We start from the raw sequence: 26,218 nt of genomic DNA, 5'->3' as shown, positions 1-26,218 counted from the left end.
AAAACAAAACTGTGATAAACCAGTATCCCCAAAGACACTACTTATAGTTTAATAACATAGATACCCCGTTGTTTCTTGGAAACATGTTTTGTTCCATTACTGATTATGTGTGATGCAAAATAGAAAGTAAAATTAATTACCTTGTGCTATGGCCTTATGTGAATAATTTCATTTTTGAGAGAAAACTTTTTGAAAATCCATTTATGAGGACCCCGGATTATATCAGTCATTTATTCCTGAGGTCTCTTACTACCTTTTTATTAGGCTCCGTAGGTACATTACCAAAAATGAAGGTAGAATTCTAGGAGGAAATTTAAAAACTTATCTGAGACCTAGCATCCTTTCCTTTTAAGTAATGAAAATATCGCGATATAGATGAACACTTAAAAGGCAATATTCACCCAGTATTTCTCTCCTGCTTCTGGATTTCATTAGAGACCTTTGCATGTTACATATATGAAATTGGTATTTCCTAAATGAGCTTGAAAAGCACACAATCACACTTTCCATGGTTTTTGTCCTCTGCTATTACCTCTCCACCATAACATGAATCACAAGTCACAGGAATGAAAGGTACAGCATAAGGAATATGGTCAATGATATTGTAATAGTGATGTAACTGGACGGATGGTAGCTAAACCTACAATGAACGGAGCCTAACGTATAAACGTGTCAAATCACTAAGTTGTACACCTGAAACTAATGTAACGCTGTGTCACCTACACTCAAATAAAAAAAATGAATAATAAAAGGCAAGGAATATTCATCAAATGATACCCTGAAACCCAGATAATTAACTTGCTGTTTCACATCTATACTTGGGCAAACTCATCTCATAGGAGTTGAAAGCCAAACACGAGGTAAAGCAGATGACCCCAGCAGCCCAGTAAGTTGTTTGAGACTGTAGAGGGCTCCATACAGCCAGCTGCTCTTCAGCTTCCATCCCGTCTGCTGGCAAGGAGCTTCCTGGAAACAAACCCTCCAGCCCTAGGACCCCATGTGCTTTCACTGGCCCACTATGCTCATGGGACAGGAGCGCCCCATGCATTTAGACATGGTAGACACAGCCCAGAGGGACGTTTGTTGTTAGTAGCACTGCTTTTCTCTCATAACATGGGGGTACAGAGGGGTGACAAAGCTGGAGGGGGAAATCCTTTAGTGAATTAAAAACTTTAGATAGAACAAGGGCCCCTGGGTGGCTCAGTTGGTTAAGCTTTTGACTCTGTTTCGGCTAGGTCATGATCTCAGGGTCATGAGATCAGGCTCCGTGCTCAGTGGGGAGTCTGCTTGAGATTCTCTCTCTCCCTCTCTCCCTCTGCCCCCCACCCTGTGCACGCACACACTCTCTCGCTCAAATAAATAAATAAATCTTAAAAAAAAAAACTTTAGATAGAACAAAATGAGCTTTAAGGGAACTGACATGTTTTGAACGTAGGTTTGAATCCACCCAGTGTGTAGGATGCAGCTGTACGGTTCTTGCATTAGACTATCCACTGCTAGAAAAACCATTATTCAGGCATATTTTTGAACCACGCTTACAGTTTAGGGTTTTTACTAATTATTGAGCAGGTGAACTTGTAGAATACTTCATGAGCTGGGTAAGAATGGATATGAAACAGCCTAGGGAAGGCCTGCTTAGAATAAAAGCTTTCATTGAGTCACATTCGTTGCGGCTGAGTGAGAAGAGTTTTGTAGATTAATTCTCTGATTCCTTTGTGAATTTTGTACTTATGTGGAATGTGATCAGAGTCTGGAAGTAAGTCGATAACATCATAATGCATTAAGCAAAATACAAGAAACCTTTAAATCCCCCTAAGACTATTCTCTGTAAGAGTTGCTAATGTGGATCAGGAGATTTTATTAAAGTTACATATGAGCTTCCCTGTCAGAGGGGTTGAATTTCACTAGCAGAGTAAAAGGTCATACTTCCCCTCTGTTCAGATTTGGAAATTTGAGCCAACAGGCTGGGATGCAAGTGTGCTGTCAGCAGATCCCAGTGAAGAGAGTTCTTGTGGGGACCTCTGCAGGTATCTTGGGGCGATCCTGAGGACTCAGCTTATAAATGGACACTTCTGAGTCTGCTTCCTTCCCCGGCACCCCTTGCCATGGTGGGCGAGCTCTGTCGGGGCGTTCAGGGCTGCTTCACCTGGTCAGCTCTGGCAGGGGGAGGCCGGGGAGCAGGGCGAGCAAGACGTGGGTAAGAACGCTGATCGAGCAGCACACACTGCAGAGGACCTGGTTTTACCACTCAGGAGCTCTGTGATGTTTTAGAAGAAGCTAGACAAGGATCAAAACAGCAATAAAGGATTTCCATTATTCACAGAGCCCTTGTTATATGCCAGGCCCTCGCTAAGTGGTTTTCAGACTCTTCCATTCAGATCTGACCCCAGCATTGTGATGATCTCTGCATTTTCCAGGATTGGAGCTCCCAGATCATTAAGTGGTGGAGTTGGTACCCTCCAGATCATCTGTCTGTGAAACCCCTGCTCTGACCAGTGACCCGGGAGGCATCCCTAATGCGTTCGATCCTGGAGGACTCCTGTGACAATACTCAAAAGAAACTCAGTCACTCAAAGCTTGTGGCCTTTGACAAAGTCTCTCATAGGCTGTCCTTTCCATGCCCTTCCTTACATGATAATGAAAGGGAGAAGGAAGGTTTGGGTGTTTGGTGCTGTGGTCGCTGAAGCCGGAGGAAGAAGATGGCTTGAGGCAGGATTTGCCCTCCTTCCTCCAGACTCCTAGAAAGCTGAACTGGGAGCTCTCAGCCAAACAGAAGTTTTTGAATTAGCCGCATGGTTCCCATGGTTGCATAGGCTTAAAATGTCTCCTGTGCTTTTTAGTTCAAAATTAGCTATCCCTCTCCAACTTCGGAGTCCCACTTTGTAAACAGGTGCATTCTGTACAAAAGTGGCTCTCGGTGGGTAATTTTCACCTTGGAGAGACTGTAGTTTTCTCCCTGTTTCATGCCCCCCGCCTCCTTAATACTCTCGTGTCTTGTGCCCTCCTGCAGCTTCGGCATCCAGCATGACGGGAAGGAGAATGACTGTGAGCCCGTGGGCAGGCACCCGTACATCATGTCCCGCCAGCTCCAGTACAACCCCACCCCACTGACGTGGTCCAAGTGCAGCAAGGAGTACATCACGCGCTTCCTGGAGTAAGTGACAGCACATTTCAGCACGGCCTGACTTGGCGCTCTTGAAACTGGAAGTCCATTGGAGTTTTACCTGAGGCCTGGAAAAGTCTCCATTCCTCTCACAGATCATCGGATCAGGTGGCATCAGAAGGGGGGGATTTCACTTCTGCTTTCTGCCCCTGAGATGTAGGTGGGTCCTGCCTTCCCACCACACCAGGTGAACGTGCCGTCCCCTTGCTTGCTCCCGCTCAGGGAGGCTCTTTATGATCTGAGTGTGTAAGTCCCCGGGCACTGGCAGGAACAGCTGGGATATGTTTCGAGGGGTCTCTGAAACCCCTCTGATGATGTTATTTTACTCTCCCGCTTGTATTTCCTGGCTCACAGCTGAAGTAACAGTGTGGGGTATGATTTAATTTCCTTTTAGGCCATTCCTACATCTTGTGCCTGGAGGGTTCTGTGCCTTGTGGAAATAAAGTTGTTTTGAAGGACAAAGAGTAAACCACAGGGATGGAGGTTTCTGTTGAATAAAACACTAAAGACAAAGGAAATCATAAGCAACTGTTCTCCTTTCTGATAACTTGTTTTCAGCCGGGGCTGGGGGTTTTGTCTCGATGACATCCCCCAAAAGAAAGGCTTGAAGTCCAAGGTCATTGCCCCTGGAGTGATCTATGATGTCCACCATCAATGCCAACTGCAGTATGGCCCCAATGCCACCTTCTGCCAGGAAGTAGAAGTAAGTGTTGGGTATCTTGGTGCCTCTGGTGGGTGTGTACCGGGCTTGAGATCTCTAGCATGCTGAAGGAGGGGTCAGGGAAATACTTGGTAATCCAAAAAACCAGACACAGAAATAGAAACCTTCTATTCATGGCAAGGTGTTTGTAAGACAGAAGGTGTGAAGTTGGAGTCATTTACATTCCTTCACCGTGCCTCCTTGGTATTTTGTGGAGACAGCAATCCTTTGCAAGTGGTGAAGAACATTTCATAGTGATTTTCAGGAATCACAGTGATCCACACCTGTAGACTCCATAGTAACCTAAAGTTACTCCCTTTCCTGAATTTTCATCTGGTTGTAGAGAACCCCCAGATCCCAAAGTAGGAATAAAATTCATCCCAATTCATTCTTCTCCTTAATTTTTAAAATCCAAATTTTTAAAAAAGATTTTGTCTATTTATTATTTGAGATTGAGAGAGAGAAGGGGGCAGCAGAGGAAGAGGGATAAGCAGATTCTGCTGAGCATGGAGCCCAATGTGGGGCTCAATTCCACCACCCTGAGATCGCGGCCCAAGCTGAAATCAAGAGTCAGATGCCTAACCGACTGAGTCCCCCAGGCACCCCTCAATATCCAAATGTTAAGTCAAGCCCTGACATTTAACCTCCCAAAGAGTTTGTGGCTCTGCCCTGTTGTCTTCATTCCCACTGTCCTGTCTTGATTCAGTGTCTCATTTTCTCTCCTTGGCGATTGTAATTACCTAGTCTCCCCCCATTCAAATTGTTGCTCAGGTTATTTCAAAACAACACAGATCTAACCACAGCTCTGCTCTGCTCTTAGGGTCCACTGACCACAGGATGAAGTCCCAACTCCTTTGTGTGGCATTCCTTTGTGATCTGAGTCTGGCCTATTCTCTGAATGCATCCCTTTCAGAGTGAAGGTGCCAGTGTTAACACATAGACATGGGCGAGGCAAGACCCATTGAACCCCTCCCAGATTTGGTGCCGTGTACTGAGTGAGATGAAAAAGATTAGCCCTCAGAAATTAATAAGATAAGTTGTCTGACCTTGAGGAGCTTGTGGTCTGGTGGAGGAGGCAGACAGAACAATTTCAATACAGTGAGATCAATACACAAAAAGACATGTAGAAAGACCTTTTGAGGAGGCAGTGAGTAACTGTGCTTAAACACAATGAGCAAGACTTAATAGAGAAGGTCAAGTTGGTGCAAAAACTCCTGACCCCTCCCTCCTAACTGGTTCCCAAGTTATGCCAATTCTACCTCCTGAATATCTCTAAAATCCACCAAGTCCTAGGTGACTGCAATAGTTCTCCCACTGCTCTCCTTTCCTGGAGTTTGACTGCTTCTCTCAACTCTGATCCATCTCCCAAATGCAGCCAAAGTGACCTTTGTAAATGGAAACTGGATTGTGTTCCTCTCTGATTAAAATATTTCAGTCACCCCATTCCCTACGATGAAGTTTACATTCTCTAAAATGGCTTAAAAGGGGCCTCAGGATTCATCCCATCTCTTGTTCTCTGGCCTTATCTCTTAAAATACTGTTTTAATCCTCCATTCTGTAACCCAGAGTTCTACCTGCGTGTATGTTGGTCTTTATCACTAATCTTCCATATTTTGGGACCTCACCTTCATATTTTTTGTCCCTTTATATTTCTGCATTTTGTGTAATTTATTTATCTTTTGACTTACTAGGTCTCTCTTTAGGTATAACTACTCCTCTATTTAAGCTGTCTGTTGACTTCTTAATCTTATTTATGTTTTGTTTTGTTTTTTTACTTTTGACAGTCTATTTGGTTATTTTTCTAATTTTTCTCTGTTATGGTTTCTTGTTTCTAATTCAGACTTTCAATATGATCTTTTATTTTTTATTTATATTTGAGACATTTATTTTGCAATTTATGTTGCATAATTCCAGAATCCTAAGTCTATGTGGAACTGTTTCTCCTATTTGGGATTTTTTTGTAGGTCTCTCTTATTATAGATGATTTCCTTGTCTTGATTTTTGTTTTTTATTGTAAGCTGTTGGTTGTGAAACTTCCTATCAAGTTATTCTTTAAGGCTGAGATGGCTGGCACATTCTTCCAGAGAGAATTTGGGGTCAGTTAAAATAAATTATTGGTTAGATGTTGTTTGACTACAAGAGTTGTGTGAGGGCCAACATGGGTACAAACTCTCAGGGGTAACATTTACCATGCCTTCTAGAGTTAAAATCAAAACAGACACGTTTCCCAGCTGTGTCCCCAGGTTTCTCTTAGTTCACCATTTCACACAAGGGCTAGTCCTTTGGGGTTACAGTCTTTATGAGGTCTCCAGTCCAACTTTCCATGCTACTCAGGCCCAGGTCATTGTCTCCAGTACTCAGGTGACCATTAAAACTAAAGTCTAAGTGACCAGGTTTGTATCTCTAGATCTCCAACATTTTTGCTACATTTTTAGCCTCTGAGGATTTCTCTTACCTTCTTGCCAACTCAGGAATGCATTTAAAATATTTCTACCCACAATTTTAGATGTTTTACAAAGGTAAGGATTTTCCAGGGTATCCTGTGGTTTACTGGACACAGATCACTCTGATTACCTCTGGTCAATTACTGTTTTATGCTCTGTGTTTATCCATGTACTGAACAGCCTCAATCCCTAAAAGTGCTGTGGGTTCTCCACCACCTCCTGAGCTCTGTATGCTCTGGTTCCTCTGCACCATCCCTCCTATTCATCATTTGCAGCTCAGCTTAAACATCATTTTGCATTCTATTCTGTGTTTCCTTGGACAAAGACTTTATTAGATGATATTATAGTTGCTTTCTATTTATCTGTGCTCTCACCTCACTCTGAGGGAACCTTTCATTCCTGACATTGAGCAGGGCCTGGCACATAGATAAGTAGAATGAAGACTTGAGATAAATGAATGAAGACTTCAGATTCCTGCATATTGCAGCCAAGATAACCTAATTCTTTTCAGTAAAGAAAAAAAAAACTAAAATACCAGAGAATACAATATTAACCTTCTTTGTTAAAGCCTTTTTTTATCTTGAAACAGTTTACAACTCAAAAAACGTTGGAAAAACAGTACAGTGTTTGTGTAGCCTTTACCTAGCACATCATTCTTTATAAATGCATAATGAAATTATAAGAAAGTTTAAAAAAAATCCTCAGGGGGGAAAAAAACTAAAGAAGGGAGTGATAAGCACGTTGAGGCTGACGGGGAGAAAACCAGAGAGCCTTAATTTTAACATTCAGTGGCAACAAATGATGACATGCACCGCTGGAGCAAGGCAGGGAGTTGGAAGTGAGACCCTTACACAAAGCTGGGGGACTTGAGGAGAGGGGAGCTAGAAGAACTCATTGGCAACAAAGGTAAAGATGGCAGAAAAGCATCTTTTATCTCAGCTTGGGTTTTTGAGGGGGAGGGATGCTGGTAGATAACTTTCTCACTAGCAAATACTTGACCACAGGCCAGCCTCACTGATTTTGAGTTCAAATTTATACTCTCGTGTGGTTGTAATGGAGGATAGTCAGAAGAGAGGCAGACGGGCAAGTCCCACCCCTCTCCCCCAGGGGAAACTACCATTAAAAGGAAAAAGACCCCATGTTGTTATTGTCCACCACCCTGAAAGGAGACCTCTACCCTTTCCCATGTGAACAACTACCTGAGAGGTAGATGAGCATGTGGACAAAAACCTGATTGGGTGACAGGGGCATGGAAGGTTAATCAGATGAAGACAGCCCGCCAACAATCTCATAAAAACCCCTAGATTTAAACGCCAAAATGGCAACCCTCTCTGCTCCCCTCCCTCTTCGGGAGCTTTGTACTATCCCCAATAAACTTTGTTCTGCTGTCCACCACTCTTCGTCTGATCTACCTCTTCATTCTTTGAAGTGGTGTAAACCAAGAACTGTAGGCACTAAAGGAAAAGAAATCCTGAAACAGAGAACCCTTATGCCAAAAAAATTTAAGATAAACATATTTCTGACCTGGTAAAACCATGGGACACCTGGTAGAAACAAAGATTAAAAACCTGCCTTGGAGAAACCAATGCTCAGCTAAGATGCAGAAAAATCTCCAATAGATAAAGCTTCTGATTAGATGAATTCATCATTTGTCTTCTAATTCAAAATTTAAAACAATCTACAGCTAAGTGAAGAGAGAGAAACCCTCAATGACTTAGGATAAGTGAATATTTTAGGTAAGGATAATAAAATGAATGCATAAAAGAAGAGTTACATTTGAGAAAAGGAAAAATACACTAGAAGATATTTGTAAGGTAGATATGAAAAACAGTTACAGCCTCTAGAAATGAAAAATATGGTCACTGATTTTAAATTCAGTGTTTGGGTTAGACAGCAGACTTGACACAGTTGAAGAGAAAATCAATCAGCTGGAATTTAGAGTTGAAAAAATTACCTCCCATCTCACTTGAGTATTTCCCAGAGTTGCATGATGGAAATCCAGACTTTTTCAACTTCTATATACAAGAAAATGGACAGTTCAAAAATACAAAAGTGAAGTTGAGATGTGAAGGACAGAATGGGAAGGCTCATGACCAACAGTTAAGAGTTCTAGGAGAGAACAGCGGTAATCAGGGAGAGGCAAAACTTAGATCAAGATTGAGAATTCTCTAAAATTGTGTAAAGATATGAAATCTTATTTTAAAAAACATTGAATCTAGAACATAGTTAAATAGATGGAATGATGGATGATGGGTGGATAGAAGAAAGACTAAAAGGTGGATAGGAGCAGCGGAGCCATTTCTGATGATATGTAAGAATCTTGTCAACTTTCCCTTGTTCCTACTGTAGGAGGAGAAACAATAGGGAAGACCCGTTTCACTCCTTGGCAGATAAAACAAGCTGGCTACTCTGAGTCATAAGTAAATAAGCTTAGGCTGTCTAAGTCGAATAGTTTCCGTTTCCTTCAGTGAGCGGGCTCAAGTTATAACCGCCCAGCTGTTTGTAATCAGAGTCCTTCGTGCATAGTTTGCTTTGGCCCTTGATGGTTGCTGTCACCAGTTACCCTGCCTGAGGTCAGTGATGCTGTGTCACCCATACAGAAATTAGTCTCCATTCCTAGGAAATGCATTTTATCTCCTATTTTCTTATTGCTTAGTAGACCATACCACTGTGTATGAATGATGACAAAGCCCAAATTAAGTTTGAACCGAGAGTTCTCGAATGAGCCCTTCTTCTCACTCTTGCTCACTGCCAACAGCAGCATCATTGTGAGTCTGTGGGTGACCGAGTGCATATTTCACCATCCCTGTAGAAATGCTTTTGTGCAAGTGTTGAAAATCCCAAAGAGTACAGTTTCACACTTGTTTTCCAGAATGTCTGTCAGACCCTGTGGTGCTCAGTGAAAGGCTTTTGTCGCTCTAAGCTGGACGCCGCTGCAGATGGGACACGATGTGGTGAGAAGAAGGTGACGTGTTGGGCTGAGGAAGGAAGGTGGGAGTGGGGTGGGCCCAGGGTTCTTGGGAGGAACAGGGAGAGGGCCCTGGAGAGCAGCTGTCTGGGTGAATGGAGGTCACACAATCAGACTAGCCAGGGAGAAGGATTCTATTTCCATGACGCCTTTTGAGCTTTCATTGGAAACAGTGAAGGAGAGAGGGCTGAGGCCCAGTCCCACACTTCACTTGCAAAACATCCGTCCCATCTTTTCTTGATGAACGTCTGCAGATTTTATGGCCAATAACATCTGCTGAGCTTATTATCACCCTTCATTTTGACTTCTTCCCCCCTCCACGTTAAAAACTGAAAAGGCAAGCCAGTGGCTTCTGCCTTCCGAAGATGCTGCATTTGAGCCACTTGTTACCTTCATTCTCATCATCTGATCGGACTACATTTCTTGAAATTCTGCCCATTTAACTGAGGAGGAAAGCCAGACACCCAAGAATTCAGATGATAGAAATCCTGCAGACTGCTTGAGAGCAGGGTCATGTGTGCTGCTCAACAAGACCAGTTGAGTTTGTTGTGAGCCTAAGATCCAGACATTTAATGTGTATTTTTATGCAGCTTAAGAGTGGCATGACCCATCACCGAGATTATAGAACTTGGTCACAATACACAGTGACCAGAAATAATGAGGAAAAGGAGGCCAGCGGAGAAAACATGCCCAAATCCTCAAACAACCAAGTTGCATTTTCTTTTCTTTCTTTTTTGTATGTTCGCCTTCTTTTAAACTGACAGTTGTGGGAGGATGGCCTTGAAGAGAGAGGAATTTTTTCTGAGCCACAGCTAGAACTGCAAACAACAGATAGAGTTCATAGGGAAGCAAAAATTGTTCTCGATATTAGAAAGAACTTCAACTAGTGTTTTTTGGCAACGAGTGGACTTTCTGCAAGAGGATGAGGTATCTGCCGCAGACATGAGATAGCCACAGAGGCTACAGAGAAATGTTATCTCAATGTCAGTCTGCAAAATGTTTATGGTCTGCAGCAAGATAAGGAGCTTGCAGCAAAAAGTAAACCAATTACATTACAAAACAACTGTGTTACTAAGCAGACTGAGCCGCCGTGCATGTCGTAGGAAGACTTTCTCAGTGAAGGAAGCGGTGTGTGGATTTCCCTTCTGGCATGCCTTCTGCCAACCCACCGAATTGGCTGACTGCAACAAGGCAGCATAAAGATCCCTTCGGTCCCTGACATTGTCTGATTCTAAAACCCAAGACTCTTGGGGGACTTTTTTTTTATAAGCCCTTCTTTGTTCTCCATATGCTGTGTGACCATAGGAAGCCTGTTTGCTCCGGGAGAATTGGGTTTAGACTTCTGGGGTTCTTGGCTCAGCTTGCTATGGGAACCTTCATGACGTATGCATCTCCTGCCTCTTCCCTCTCTAGTGGTGTATGGCTGGCAAGTGTATCACAGTGGGGAAGAAACCAGAGAGCATTCCTGGGGGCTGGGGCCGCTGGTCACCCTGGTCCCACTGTTCCAGGACCTGTGGGGCCGGAGCCCAGAGTGCAGAGAGGCTCTGCAACAATCCTGAGTAAGTCTGGCCAAAACTATTTCCCTTCCTTCCACGAGCGCCAGAGACCAGTCTTGGATAACGTGATGCCAGTGAGCCCAAGCCTCCTAGGAGAAATTCAGTGGGCTCCTAAAGACTAAAGGGAACCAGAAGATTCTTAAAAACATGGTTCTGTTTTGTTTCATTTTGGTGTGGCACTGGATGCTTACTAGAACTTGGATAAGTAAGCTGATTCCATCATTTGGAGAAATAAGCAAATTTGCAAGAGTATAATCTATGTGAAAGGTCTTAGGAGACTATGCAGTGAAATCCTTCTAGATAACATCACTCCGTCAGTGAGAGATTACTTAATACTCAATTTTGCTCCTAAGACTGTAGCTTTCTTTCAATCATAATGAACGTTTAATTTTATAAAAATAGTTTTCTTCCCTTAAGTAACTAATAAAATAGTACATTTTTGAGGATAATTATTTTGAATGTTTTAGATAAGGATTTTATGAACCTTAAGCTTCCATATTAGCCATATTAAAGGTTCCATAGAAGTTATTTCACAAAGCGGCTTTCAATTTTTTAATCAAAGTGCTTAAGTTTTTCGTTATTTTAAATTTGTATGATGCTACTATATATGAATTAAATTTAAATTCCCTTGCTTTCCAAATATATATGACATTAATATTTTAGAAAAAAGATTTTATTTATTTATTTGAGAGAGAGAGAGAGTGAGAGAGAGCATGAGCAGAGGGAGAGGGAGATGGAGAGGGAGAAGCAGACTCCCCGCTGAGCAGGGAGCCTGATGTGGGGTTTGATCCCAGAACCCTAGGATCATGACCTGAGCTGAAGGCAGACGCTTAACTGACTGAGCCACCCAGTGCCCCCCAAATACATATGACATTCTTAACTTCATTATTTCCTGGTATATGAGTTCCCAAGTAAAATTTTTAAGAAGTGTACATATGATGCCTCTGGTAAGTAGAAAATATGTTAAGCTTCTTTTGCTTAGATTTTCATTAGTCTGCACTGAAGAGTAAGAGTCTCTTTTTCTTTTTATAGGCAAATGATAAATGTGATTACAATCTCCTCAGTATCTCAGTTCCAAATATTACTCCTCCTTTTTATTAATAAATATATTACTATATGTATATATGTGTGCATGTATGTATACACATACACTATATATATTTAATAAAAATACATAATAAATTTCTCCTAAAGATTAAATTAATATATATAAAGAGTTTAACACAATACCTACTACATTAAATTGTCAATAAATGGTAGGTATTATAGTAGTTATTATATCTTTTCTCATTTACCACACATATAAGTGTACCTTTGAGGAATTTGGATGAAATTGTTTTTAAATCTTACTCTTTGATAAAAGTTGCTTTTGTTTAAATACAAGATTTCTGTGGCTTCAAAAATTAGAAACCAGGGATTTCTTATTTTTGTGGAAAATCTTCATTTTATGGGTTATTTCAATGTGATAAGAAATATGATTTCCATTTTAGAGATCAGGAAATGTAGGCGATTTGCTCTGGGACCTATTGTTAGTGCTCTGTATTCAGCCACCACTGTCTATAGCCTCTCGGGAGGATGGTCAGTAATCTGTGGTGGTCAGAAAGGGACATCTTTGTTGAGGAACTGTAGGATGAATCTCTAACTTGGCCTCATGAGAAAAATGGTTCTAACACCCATCTTAGAGACCACAGTTTGTCATAGAGTCTTCTCAGGTGAGTGACCATGTCTGATCTCCGTAGCTGGTTTGCTTAAGTTTGTTGAAAACAATGACAATGGAAAAACAGCCTCAGATGCAGTTGTGTGCTTCAGGTTATAGATTCAGGCCAGTGCATGATCAGCTGACATTGAGACTCTACCCTTGATGTTGGTCAGGTGTCTAGTGAGAAGCCAGCAGGGCTTGTAAAAGGCTTTCAGTGATGTTTGTTGGTTGGAAATGAACTGGAGAGGTGCTGAGTCATAGAGTGTCACTCTATCATCATGAATAGAAAACCGATCTAACCTCAAATATCATGGACAATTCTTACTACCTTTTACATGGAGTCAGTGAAAGTGAACTGTCTTGGTCAAAGCTCTTTTATGTTCAAGGAACAGAAGCCTATTCAAGCCACATTGAGAAAGGGAGGGAGGGAAGTATAGAAAAATCTCATAGGTGTTCAAGGAGAGCAAAGTACAGCAGAACCTCACGAGAAGTACAACTGCAACCAGAAATGAACCCGACTGCCAAGGTTTGAGGTCTCTGTCCCCCTAGATTGCATGGTCAGGCAATAAAACAGTGGATGAGGGCTCAGGCTATGGATTAAAGCAGATAAGGGTTTAAATCTTGGCTCTCTGTCAGCTGGGCACTTTGGGAAGATGTCCTACTTTCCCGTGCCTTTAGAATATTATTTCATTTAGGCTGCTCACTTGCATGCTTTCTGCCTTTGCACTGAGAAGCCACTTCCATCCATCCTTTAAGGCCATTCTCCAGGACAGTTCTGTGAGTTCTTTCCAATCAGCCTGACTTATACTATTCTCTTCCTTCTTCAAACTCACATTATACTTATAGTCAGGGATACATAATTGCTCTTAAATTTTCTCTTATTTATTATATAGATGATTTTTTTTTCTCCTCAAGATTATAAGCTTCTAGGAGACACAGGGCATGGGTTGACCTTTTTTTGGACTCTGTCCTCCCTGGAAATGATGTTGAGTACATTGTATAAATACTTGTTGATTATTATTTACAATAATCCAACAATGCTGTCATTTACTGAGCTCTTACCCTGTGTTAGCTACTCTACTAAATCTTTATGCATTGTCTCGTTTAGTCCTCCCATCTTGTGAGATAAGAACTATTATGCTCATTTCACAAATAAAAAAAAATTGTGGCCCAGAGAAATAAGATAACTTGTTCAAAATCATCTAACTAATAATACAAAGTAAAGCAGAATTCAAACCCTAAGCTATTTGAGCCCATTATGCTGCATTGCAAAAGTAGACACAATTCCTGATTTCAGATGCAGCGAGGTGGAGACAAGAAGACATACATAGATTGCTTGGAGCTTTGTTAAAGGACAGAGAGTTCCTCCTCTTCTGTGACAGCAGTTCTGCTATATTTCCTCCTCCCTTTTTGAGTGAATAATTGATCCTGATGGGAAGGTTGCTATTGCCCTTGCGTGTATTGCAAAGGAAATAAAAGGTTGAGAAGGATTATTCTAAAATAAGATTAACTTATTTATTGATCGAATGTTTATTAAGAGCCTTCTGTATTCAAAGTATGACTTAGAGACCATAGATGACATAGAGCTTGGATTGGATCATCAGTGAACTGTGTTTTGGAGTGATAGGTACAGGAAGTGCATCCAGTAGGTACAATCAGGTGTCATTGAAAAGGAGAAAGAGTTTATTTCTGGCAGAAATCCAGGAAGAGTTCATAATGGAGATATAGCATTATTCTAGGTCCTGAAAGCATTGGTAGGAAGTGGTTGTTAGGATGAATTAAGTCAGGATCATGAGGGCCTTGAATATTAAGCTGAAGAGGCTGGACTCAGTTCTGTGGTCATTGAGTGCCATGAAAGGTTTTTTAACAAGAAACTAAAGTAATTAAGGTAATCATAAAAATTAGCCAGATGTGCATACAGTAGATTGAATGAGGGCAAAGATGGGCAGAGGGGAGACAGGAAGAGAGATAAGGATTAGACTAGTTTGGTGATTGTGGGAATGAGGAGGAGGAAACAAATGCAAAGACATGACTGATGATCGGGCAGCTGATGGACAATGGGGTCAAAGGAAGGCAAAGGATGGAGGCTTCTGCAATCTGACCACTTTTAACTTGATAAACAGGAATTAGAGAACGAGCAGATTTTGGAGGGAAAATGATGTATCCCTTCTTGGCATATATTTTGAGTTTGAGAGGCCGGGAGGATATACAAGCAGAAAAGATACACACGCTGTTTCAAATTAGGCCACTATAAACCTGGGACTGAATGGTCTTGGGCAACAGCAACAGCCAAAAAATGTATAAAATTGGAAGAATTTAGGTAAAAGATGAGTTTTGAGGGTAGAGCAGGGCATGGTTTGGCGAAGAACAGGCGTGACCAGATGGCAAGGAATGTTGAAGGAAAAATGGTAGCCTCTAAGGAAAGGAAACGAACAGCTTGTCTGTTTCCTGCGTAGACCCAAGTTTGGCGGGAAGTACTGCACCGGGGAAAGGAAGCGCTATCGTTTGTGCAACGTCCACCCCTGCCGCCCGGACACGCCCACCTTCCGGCAGATGCAGTGCAGTGAGTTTGACACCGTTCCCTACAAGAACGAATTCTACCACTGGTTTCCAGTTTTTAATCCAGGTAAGGAGCTATGACAGTATATTCCAGAGGTCGGGCCACAGCCATGATGAGAGAGCAGATTGCTATGTCAGGGTGTCTGGGATGCCCTGCCAAGCTCCACAGAGAGTGAATTGCACCAGGAGGAGTTTTAGATTTTAGAAGTAGAAACGCTGGCCAGGTTAGGTTGATCAGTACACGTTGAAGGGTTCTGTGGAAAATAAAAGAGACACTTATCAAACATGGCGGCTCACTTCAGAACAGCCGAGGTGCAGCTAAGCGGTCAGTGGGGCAAGCAGGAATTCAGTACTGGATTGCTGATCAAAGTGCTCCTTGATGAGTGTGTGAACTGACTGTAATTTTGGCGGAAATTCAGAGAAGGTCATTGTAGGTTTGGAGTCCCTTCACAGAAGACTGCTAAGGAAGTGTTGATGATTGTTAAGCACGAGAAGTCTTTCTACTGGAAGAAGGAACAGGGAAGGCATTTAAAATACAATCAGTCATTCCAGTTGACAGGAGGAAAAGCACAAGGAAAAACAGGATGGTAGGAATGCCTTCATCAGAAATAAATGAGAGCCAGCACTGGGCCAGAAATCAATATTTTGTATATACAGGACAGTATAAGAAGTGTAAAAAGTAAAATCAAGCATCTAAAGGATGCACATCTGGGGATGGGGACACAACTGAGCTGGAGAATGAATGGAACAGCAGCTTTGACAATGTTTCCCCTGTGTAAGTGCCAGTTACACCTTCTCTTCTGAAACTGAAGAAGAATCATCAACCATTAGGTACAGATTAGCATCCAAAAATATCTGTGCAATGTGTTATTATTCAAGTAGAGAATGAAAGAGAAAAGATTTTCCTGAGCTAAGGAAATTTGAGTCAAGGGAGTAAAGAATAAGCAAAATTTTCATGATTTTTTTTAAGTTTCTGAAGTTTCAGTGTGATAGAACACAAGAGGAATTGTGTGAATGAAAATTACATATTTGGACTGTTTAAAAAAATTATATAGTCGATTGTTTTTGAAAGAAAAACTCAATAAGACTCAATAGTGCTTTGCCATTTTGGGTCTCCGAAATACCCTGATGGCTTTTGGTTGTCATGGGCAACGTTTGCTCCTTGCTCCCACACTGCTGAGCATCATTCCTGCTCTAGGGGAGTGAGTCATTTGGTTATTGGGGCGATTCGGCTTCCTGACCCAGGCATTTGAATATAGCAGAACATGTGTATATACTCATGTGGACACACACACACACACACACACACAACTAATGATGAAAGGGACATCCAGTCAGTACTATCTGTATTTATATTTTGGACATTCTCTATTTTGTTGGAATTATTTGGGACAGTAGTACTATAGACCCCGAATGAGCAACCTTCCAGAACTAAGACAGCATAGCTGCCCCAGCGTTGTGACAGGGGCTCAGTTTGGGGTCCGCCTCCTGTCTGATGCAGGGTGGGGCTTTGAGCTGAACTCTGACAGCTCCAATAGCCGAACCTAGAATAAGAAGATCTGATTTGACTTGGATTTTCATTTATTTACAAAGTTTGTTGTATGCCTACATATTGCATAGCAGAGCAATAGGTACCAAAGAAATGAGTCATAAAAGTGGACATAAACTTCACTCACTTTGGAGGGATTGTTTTGCATCTGTCACTGATATTGAGGCTGTGTAAACCAGAGGAGGGAATTCAGCTGGGTGCCATCTGCTGAACTCACTATCCACCTGGGCTGTAAGCCTCCCTCCTCCGTCCTCGTGGCTTTCTTGCAGGCTCTGGAGCCATTATTGAAGCATAGTGACTTAGCTGCTAATCCAGAAAGCTACTACCTTGACCAACACACTGATTTATTTCCCTCATTAAACTCTAACCTATGGAGTTGTTACTTGCTTGGTTGATGGGCACCCCTGGTGGTGAGAAGTAGGTCGTTCATGTCAACAACTGTGAAAGGAGCATTAATTCTGTGCCAGGCATGGAGCACTTTACCCTCCCAGCCTTATCATTAGAAGTCACCAGAGGATAAAGCAAACGTACAGCAGGGTTTTCAACCCACTCAGTGGACAGTGAGAAGTGTCTTGGGGAGTGACCTTTGGCAGATGTGCTAACTAGCCAATGACAGAAGAATCATAGATTTAAACATTTGGAATAAGCATAGAATCTCCATCAAATCTTGTAGTATTCCATGGAATCCCAGGGCTTCCAAAAATGCTTGATTCTAGTTTCATTTTTCAAAAAACTTTTTAAACTAGTCTTTAAAAGTGCACGTGATGTGATGAGCACTGGGTGTTACACGCAACTAATGAATCATTGAACACTACATCAGAAACTAATGATGTACTATATGTTGGCTAATTGAACATAATAAATAAAAATAAAAGTGCAATAAAGAACAATGCTTACACTAAAAAATATTATATTTCAAATTTTAACATACCAAAGACCACCAATGCACTGACTTACACAGTCAAATTAATTTGGCTTTCTGCAGATCTTGGAATAAAAGTCTCCTGTCAACACAATTTAATTGAGAAATATCCTGAGATTGCAGGCTGAGTTGCTCTAAACTGATCTTATTTGTAACTGTTTTCCTGTATGAGTCAAGATTTTTCAATACTGTGCAACCAAAAAACTCACAGAAAAAAATTAGCTGCTGCCATCAAGTCTGTAACTGTCATCCATAACTTGACTTCAAAATTTCCTATTCATCTTAATAATTTCTTTCGATCCCACTGACTTATTTTTAGCCATTATATCCTTGAACTTACAAAATTTTGCTTAATAAAATCCTGACTTTAAATCCTTGCTTTATTTGCAAGATCTTGTTTGAAAAAAGAAAAATAATTATTCTGCTTAAAAGATTTAAAAACTACTAATCTAGATCAACTTCCTTTCCAAGATAGACATTTTCTTTTCCAGCACTCCTGACAAAAAAAAATTATCCAAACTCCCCTTGATCACTTCCATGTAGGTACCAGTGTGAAGAGCTGCCATGATCAACTGCATTTTCTGAGCCAGTATTTATATAAGCATGCAACTCTATATTTTCTCACTTACCCCCTTCCCATCCTTGGAGGTAAAGAAGCTTAGTCTCAGAGGAGACGATAACTTATTCAAGGTGACAGGATTTTACATAACAGAGCTGGAATTGAAGCATAAGTCTGACTAAGAAGCTAAAAAACGAAATCTTGCCAATTGCAATGACGTGGATGGAACTGGAGGGTATTATGCTGAGCGGAATATGTAAATCAGAGAAAGACATGTATCATATGACCTCACTGATATGAGGAATTCTTAATCTCAGGAAACAAACTGAGGGTTGCTGGAGTGGTGGGGGGGTGGGAGAGATGGGGTGGCTGGGTGATAGACGTTGGGGAGGGTATGTGCTATGGTGAGCGCTGTGAATTGTGTAAGACTGATGAATCACAGACCTGTATCTCTGAAACAAACAATACATTATATGTTAAAAAAAAAAAAAGAAGAAGAAGAAGGGGCGCCTGGGTGGCTCAGACGGTTAAGCGTCTGCCTTCGGCTCAGGTCATGATCCCGGGGTCCTGGGATCGAGTCCCGCATCGGGCTCCCTGCTAGGCGGGGAGCCTGCTTCTCCCTCTGCCTCTGCCTCTCTCTCTCTCTCTCTCTGACTCTCATGAATAAATAAATAAAACATTAAAAAAAAAAAAAAAGAAGAAGATAGTAGGAAGGGAAAAATGAAGGGGGGGAAATCGGAGGGGGAGACGAACCATGAGAGACTATGGGCTCTGAGAAACAAACTGAGGGTTCTAGAGGGGAGGGGAATGGGGGATGAGTTAGCCTGGTGATGGGTATTAAAGAGGGCACGTACTGAATGGAGCACTGGGTGTTATACGCAAACAATGAATCATGGAACGCTACATCAAAAACTAATGATGTAATGTATGGTGATTAACATAACATAATAAAATAAAATTTTAAAAAAGCTGATAGATGATAGATTGATATAAATATAGATTGAAACTAATTTATGTAGGTTCTCAGGGACTTTATTAGCCTGTGTTAATAGAAATGTGTTTATATCCTGCATCTTCTATTAGGAAATGACCAGAGCCTGGTCTCAATGTCGTCACTTTCCTGGAATCTCTCTTTCTTTTTAGATTTTCTTCTTTCTCGGAACACCCAATTTAGCCCAAATTCATTTAGGCTAATTTTTTAGTTGTTGCTTCCAGATATTTAAGCCCTAGTAATGCTTGACGCCAGTGAGGTTCCCAGCAAAGGTGGGGGGTCTGACACGAAGTCAGACCACATCTGCTCCTCGTGGAATAGGATCGTTCAGGAACATCTTTCAGGAATTGTTGCAGTTAGGGTTCCCTAGGAAACAGACTCGGAGACCGGCACTAGCAGGCAGGAAGTTCAGCAGCTGTGGAAGAAGAGGAGAGGGAAGGCAGAGGGAGTGTGCAGGGGGGAGGCTGAGCTGCAGTGCACGCTCAGCAAAGGCTGTACCCCACCCCACGGGGAGCTCTGCAACCGGCACAGAGTTTCAGCGTTGCCAGGTTGAGGCGGGAGAGCCAGGCCTTATGCCCCGGCTCGACCAGTCACGCGGTGTGGTCTGCCTAGGGACGGAGTGAGTGTCCTTGGGTGAGGAAGCTCTTAAGCCGCGGTGACAGCTCGGGGCTAGTGCAGGCAGTGCTCCCATGAGCTGGAGGGCTAAGGCCCACACCCGGGGGCCTGGGTGGTGTGCACAGAGCTTATTACAATAATATTTGGGCTTTCGATAGAAACAGCCTTTAAAGAGAATCTAAGTGTGGGGAGCAACCTGGGAGATCTTCTAGCCAGAAGCCACTCATTTGACAGATTAGGAATCTGGGGCTTCAAGAGAGGAAATGATGGAATAATATGGATGATGTTTGCACACACCCCAAAGCCAGTCCCAACCCTCTTCGCCCTCACTTTCCTCTACAATAAGAGAAGGAAAATGGAAAGACTCAACGAACTCATCTTCCTGGGAGAACCCAATTCTGACCAAGGAGATAAAGATGGAGGCCCCACTGGGTAAAGCTTCTGGGAGGGTTTTTTGTTTTTGTTTTGTTTTTTTAGAGAGGGAGTGGGGGTGCAGAGGGAGAGAGAGAATCTTAAGCAGGCTCCAAGCCCAGTGCACATGCAGAGCCCGACGCGGGCTCCATCTCAGGCCCTGAGATCGTGACCTGAGCCAAAATCAAGAGTCGGATGCTTAGCTGACTAAGCCACCCAGGCGCCTCTGGAAAGGTTTTTAATGGTACCAACCGAGCTGGCCTTCACCCCCTCGCCTTTCTGCCATTCACCCTTCCCCCTCCTGCTGCCCAGTGCGGGGGGGGGGCGGGGGGGCAGAGCAGTCACACTGCAGCCAGAAAGTGGACACTCCCTGCCGAGTGGCTGAGCAGGAAGACTGGAAGGAGGTAAACTCCTACCTCTGAATTTCCTATCATGTGGGGGAAAATAAAGTCTTGTCTATTACAGACAAGGAAGCAACATTTTCTGCTACTTGCAGTGAAACTAATTCCTTTTTTTTTTTTTTTAAGATTTTATTTATTTGACACGGAGAGATACAGTGAGACAGGGAACACAAGCAGGGGGAGTGGGAGAGGGGGAAGCAGGCTTCCCGCTGAGCAGAGAGCCCGATGTGAGGCTCGATCCCAGGACCCTGGGATCATGACCTGAGCCGAAGGCAGTTGCTTAACGACTGAGCCACCCAGGCGCCCCAGTGAAACTAATTTCTAACTGATGTTCCACAAATAAGTGAAACCGTGTGATTATCCTGATAGTGGGAAGAGCTTGTATTAGACTTAGGTCAGCATTTGCTCTGTGCAGGCCCTCCACTCAGCATGTTATATAACCATGTTTTCCTGATTTTTCTCTCTACAAGAAAATCGTATGGGGAAATGTAGGGTTTTCACCCAGTTTATCCAGATATGCTGATAGATGTAGAGAATTTAAGTGACTTGCCCAAACTCAGACTATAGAGTAGAGCCAGGAGGACTTAGCCCAGGCCTGACTGTAGCCTAAATGTTAACCAGTAAAACAGACACTGGGCTAAGCCTGTGTCCTTAACAACCGTGCATCACATTTTGAATTTTACCTAAGATGACGTTCCTATTTTAAGAGCAGATGATCTCATGGCCAAGGAACTCTGGTGGGGGGAGAAGAGCCCCAACTGCTGTTTGCATTATGACAAATGCTGGCTTTGTTAAACTGATCTGTCTTGAATCCTTGAAAACCAAGTGTTTCTAAATATTTAAGCATTATGACAAAATTGTTCTTAAATAATTTAAGTTGTAATTCCAAAGGTAGAATCACAGTTCTTAAACACATTAATCAAAAGACAGAACATAAAAATATATAGCAAACAGAAAATATTACTACATTTAGCCTCACCTAAAACATCAGTGAAATAGGTTTAATTTGTTTGAAAAAATTAGCTCTGTTCTTGTTTTTATAGCTCCACAGTTATTGTAGAATATATTAATTTTAATGCCTTCTTCTGTTTGGCTAATGTATATTTTGATATATTTGGGGATTATAATATTGCCATATCAGAAAGTAAAAGAATGTATCAGTTTAGACCAGCCAAAAGTTACAGATCTTAGCAATTATTTGATTTTTGGTAAGGAAGTTTTCATATGTTTTTTTCCTTCAAGCTGATCTGAGCCTAGTCATTAAACTGAGTTTCTTTCTTAAGTTAAATATTACTTGTTACAACAATAAAACATCTTAAGTTATGCCTTCTGCTTAAGGTTTAGTATTTCTTAAAATCTGGCAAGGAACAGCAGATGTGCATATCACCCTTGTCTTCTGCTCATGCACACACTTCATTGTCCCATCAGATCTCACCTATAAGACACAAGTTCAAGTACAAAATTAAGAGCTTCAAGGGGTGCCTGGGTGGCTCAGTGGGTTAGGTGTCCGACTCTTGATTTTGGCTCAGGTCATGATCTTAGTGTTGTGAGATCCAGCTCCATGTCAGGCTCTGTGCTGGGCATGGAGCCTGCTTGGGATTCTCTCTCTCTCCCTCTCCCTCTGCTCCCCACCCCCACTCTCTCTCTTTCAAAAAAAAAAAAAAAGTTAAGAGCTTTAAGACAGTGACACAGAGCATTCAATCAAGTGTGCTGGCCAACTGCTTTGGGGCTCATACCCATGGAGACCTGCCTGAAAATGGAATGTAGAAACTGGATTTTTTTAAATGGTGAAACTCCAATAGCAATTTACTTACAAAATGTGAAATGCATCAAAAGTTTTCCTTTACCTAAGAAATACTTTTTCCCTTCTTACCAAGTTTTATCTTTGGCTTCTAATGACCACTTCTTAAAATCATTATCTGAAAATCTTGAGCCATCCTGTTTCACCAGAACCAAAAATTCAGTAGGTTCATTCAGTTACCTAAGCTTCCTTGGAGAGGATTAATCAGACAGTGTGAGGCTGACAGTTCACCAGTAAATGAGTCTGAGACTCTTCCCTTAGCTGAATTACAAATGGATTTGAATGCTCTTGAGAGGTAGAGGGGAAAAAAAAATCTTATGATCCAAAGGGTGTGTCAGGGCAGATGAATAAATCTGAGTGAAAATACTCAACTCTGTGGATGTTCTGAAATCCATGAGGTTGGGATAGACTCTCTGATACTCATGATGACCATGGAGAACTAAGAGCATCTATTGCTACTCCTGTCTCCTTCTGCAGAGGCCCGTGTCCTGGGCCAACCTAATGACATACCCAAAGCACCATGGAAGACGAAGGCCAGAGGAGATTCTTTATTAGATTATTCCTAAGACTCCATGGACCACTGTGCTTAGATTCGGTAGAAATTTGTGTTTCTTACATGAAGTAGACTTGAACTAACCTGTCTGACCTTGAAGGATGTATTAGTCATGTGTTACATAAGCAAAAAGAAAAGAAGTCCTAAAATGAGGGCCTCTCTTCATGGAGATGTGTTATTATACAGAAGAAAGGAGACCTTTCCAGTGTTCTTGTTGGATAGCCAAGACATTATTTTTTTTTATTTTATTATTTTATGTTAGTCACCATACAGTACATCAAAAACCCCATTAGTTTTTGATACAGTGTTCCATGTTTGCATTGTTTGCCTATAACACCCAGTGCTCATTGCAATACGTGCCCTCCTTAATACCCATCACCGGGCTAACCCATCCCCCCACCCCCCTCCCCTCTGAAACCCTCAGTTTGTTTCCTGGAATCCATAGTCTCATGGTTCATTTCCCCCTCCAATCCCCCCCCTTCATTTTTCCCTTCCTTCTCCTAATGTCCTCCATGCTATTCTTTATGTTCCACAAATAAGTGAAACCGTGTGATAATTGTCTTTTTCTGTTTGACTTATTTCACTTAGCATAATCCCTTCCAGTTCCATTCATGTCGATGCAAATGGTGGGTAGTCATCCTTTCTGATGGCTAAGACATTATTTTTAAAAGGAATGTATGTTTCCTTAAAAAACATGCAAGTGTACATAATAGAATGAAATAAAAATAAATTATTATCCCACCATGCTTAACTTATTCCTTAGAGGCAACCATTGTTAACAGCAGGTTTTAGTTTGCACACAGATGAAACCATACCTTGCCAGTCTTGCAACTTTCTTTATTCATTAGCAGAATGTCATAACATTACAGCTTACTTCATTCCTTGTAGTGACTGCATACTGAGTCTGTGAATAAACTAAACAACATTATATGAGTGCAACTTCATTGATCTGTCCTTTTCTCTCTGGATAAACCTTTAATTGCTGCAATGAACACCCTTGACTTCTATCACTAAGGTCAAGGTTCAGTTTTATGACTGAGTTGATTCTCTCTCCGGATCGAGATGATCTCTTTGCCACTTGGTCCCAAATTTTCTCTCTAACAGTGTTGACCTCTGTCATGTCTGTTAATTAGTAAACATGCGTTAGGAGCCTTTTCTAGGGGTAACGGCCTGCTAGTATTCATTGGGAAAGGTTAATGGTAATAACTTGCCACATCTGAACAACCACCCTGTGCCAGATACCCCATTAGAGGTTTTAATATCATTCTCGGACAAGCCCACTGCTCAGACTAGAGACCGAGGAGGCCTTGGGTGAGATGTAGGGGTCAGGGCCAAGACTGGAATCCCTGGGGATCTGATGTTCAAGCTGTGTGAAGCAGAATCCCCTGGACTGTGCTTACTCTCACCTTTGTTGTGCGGTTGAGTCCTCAACAAGCATGTCTTACGGCTCCTCCTCCACATGCTGAGCTGGCCAATAATGGCCAGTCAATGCACAGAGGACCTAAGTGTCCTCGAGGACATTGCAGCTTGGCTGAGGAGCTTGTAAAATCCATAGTCTCGAAAGCATAGAGCTGTGAGGACCTCAGTAGTTACTGTGTGAGCAGAACATCTTTGAACCGGGTCCAGAGTGGCAGTAAAGGAAAGTCATGGAACCACCTGCTGACCTAGCGGGGATCTAGAATTTTTTATGCTAAACTGACAAGACAGAAATTGTTTAGGAAATAGTAACACAAAGTCTGGATTTAGTGTAGAACTGATTAGAAGTGGTGTAACAGAATAATCTGAAGGAGAAGAGGCTATTTCAGGAAAGGTTTGTCTGTGTGGGAAGGAGAACTGAACCAGCATTACAAAATATGTGTCTTTTGGCTGCTATGGGAGAAGATTGGAATGATAGAAGCATAGCATGGTGGGGCAACCCCAAGACCTTTAAAATTCATCTAGAGTTTATGGTAAATAGGTGAAAACAACAATCATAACTGCCATTTGTCGAGCACTTACTGTTATACCAGATCCCATGCAGAGTGCTCAACATACGATCTCTGTCTTAACCCTCACCAATTGCATTGCCAGGTAGGTATTATTATCCCCGTTTTTCAGATGAAGAAACTGAGTCACAGAAAGCTTCAGTAACTTTCTCAAGGAAATATTGGACTTTCATGAGCTAAAATTCTACATACACTCTCTGTAGAAATCAGTGTCTCCAGAGGCTGGTGATTCTCTGTATTTAAGCCCTATGAGAGAATATTAAAATGGAGTCCCACTGGAATTCTACCAAGTTCGCACCTCAGATATGATCTGTAAATAAATGCATTGCCTAATAACCTAAAGAGTAGATACTTCAGAGAGCTTTTGTTAAAGAAAATTCTGTGCCTGTAGGTTAGGGGTTAGTAGAGTGGGCTCTAAGCTAAAGCACCAGGTTTAGCTCTACCACTCACACTATGAGATCTCGGGAAACTCCATTTTTCTGTGCCTTATCTATGAAATGGTGATAATAAAAGAACTAACACCATAGGGGGGTTGTGACTGTTAAAATGAGAAATCACTGCTGTGAAGCACAACAAGATCTGGGAAAGAGTGTGCAAATGATATATTGGCTGTTATTTTATTAAGCAAAATTCCTCTTAACTCACCATATAAACAAGACTAGTGAAAGTCTCTGGATAGTTTTTCCTTCAGGGAGTGAGTCAAATAGTACAAGCCCAGAGGGAGTAAAACTAAGGCAACCGTTGGAACTTCACCAGTCTGGAGTTCAGTACAACACTTGCCATTGGATAGGGACTTCCTTGCTAGGAGGACCCATTTATACACAACTCCTGGGAGTGAGCACCATCTTAAATTTCGCAGCCTCGGCACTTCTAGTCCCAGCCCTTCCCAGCAGGCTGGAACAGATAATTCCTTTAGAAAAGCTCTGGAATTACTCAGAGCTGCTTTCTCTTTGTGCTTTATGTGTTCAAATACAAAATCTCAAATCCAAATTCTAAAGCTCAAATCAAAGTCTTATTTAACAGTGTTTCCCCTGCCTCCATCCTTCTACTCAATAGCCCAGTGTTTCATGAAATGATTCCCCAGACTCAGCATACCTGGATGGGTGATCCCATCTCCAGGAGAGCAGAGCTGCACCCATGGGGCTCCTTCTAAGTCCCTTCTGTTCTGGTTCAGGCAGTGACAGAGCTAATCACACTGCCAGGAATAAAGGTTTACAATAATCCCAAGTCTTGCTTTGTCCCCGGGTCTTCTGGTCCTTTTCCATTGGTGCTTTGTGCTGTGATCTCTCCAACTCATTTTGACTTTGTTCACATCCACTGCTCTTTATATAACATCAGTCAA

At 42.0% G+C, this 26,218-nt stretch overlaps 1 protein-coding gene across 1 annotated transcript in view; it reads left to right on the top strand.

Moving 5' to 3' along the window:
- ADAMTS12 (ADAM metallopeptidase with thrombospondin type 1 motif 12) overlaps nucleotides 1-26,218 on the top strand; it is a 291,779-nt gene that overhangs the window by 190,028 nt on the left and 75,533 nt on the right. Inside the window, exons 7-11 of the mRNA XM_078066503.1 lie at nucleotides 3,011-3,154; nucleotides 3,722-3,866; nucleotides 9,180-9,272; nucleotides 10,689-10,834; nucleotides 14,987-15,156. Coding sequence (XP_077922629.1) covers nucleotides 3,011-3,154; nucleotides 3,722-3,866; nucleotides 9,180-9,272; nucleotides 10,689-10,834; nucleotides 14,987-15,156 — 698 coding nt within the window. The remainder of the gene's footprint in view (nucleotides 1-3,010; nucleotides 3,155-3,721; nucleotides 3,867-9,179; nucleotides 9,273-10,688; nucleotides 10,835-14,986; nucleotides 15,157-26,218) is intronic.

This window comes from Halichoerus grypus, chromosome 2, assembly GCF_964656455.1.
Source record: "Halichoerus grypus chromosome 2, mHalGry1.hap1.1, whole genome shotgun sequence".
NCBI lineage: Eukaryota > Metazoa > Chordata > Mammalia > Carnivora > Phocidae > Halichoerus > Halichoerus grypus.
The sequence above is the reverse complement of the archived record's forward strand: the minus strand, read 5'-3'. Positions and strand labels throughout refer to the sequence as shown.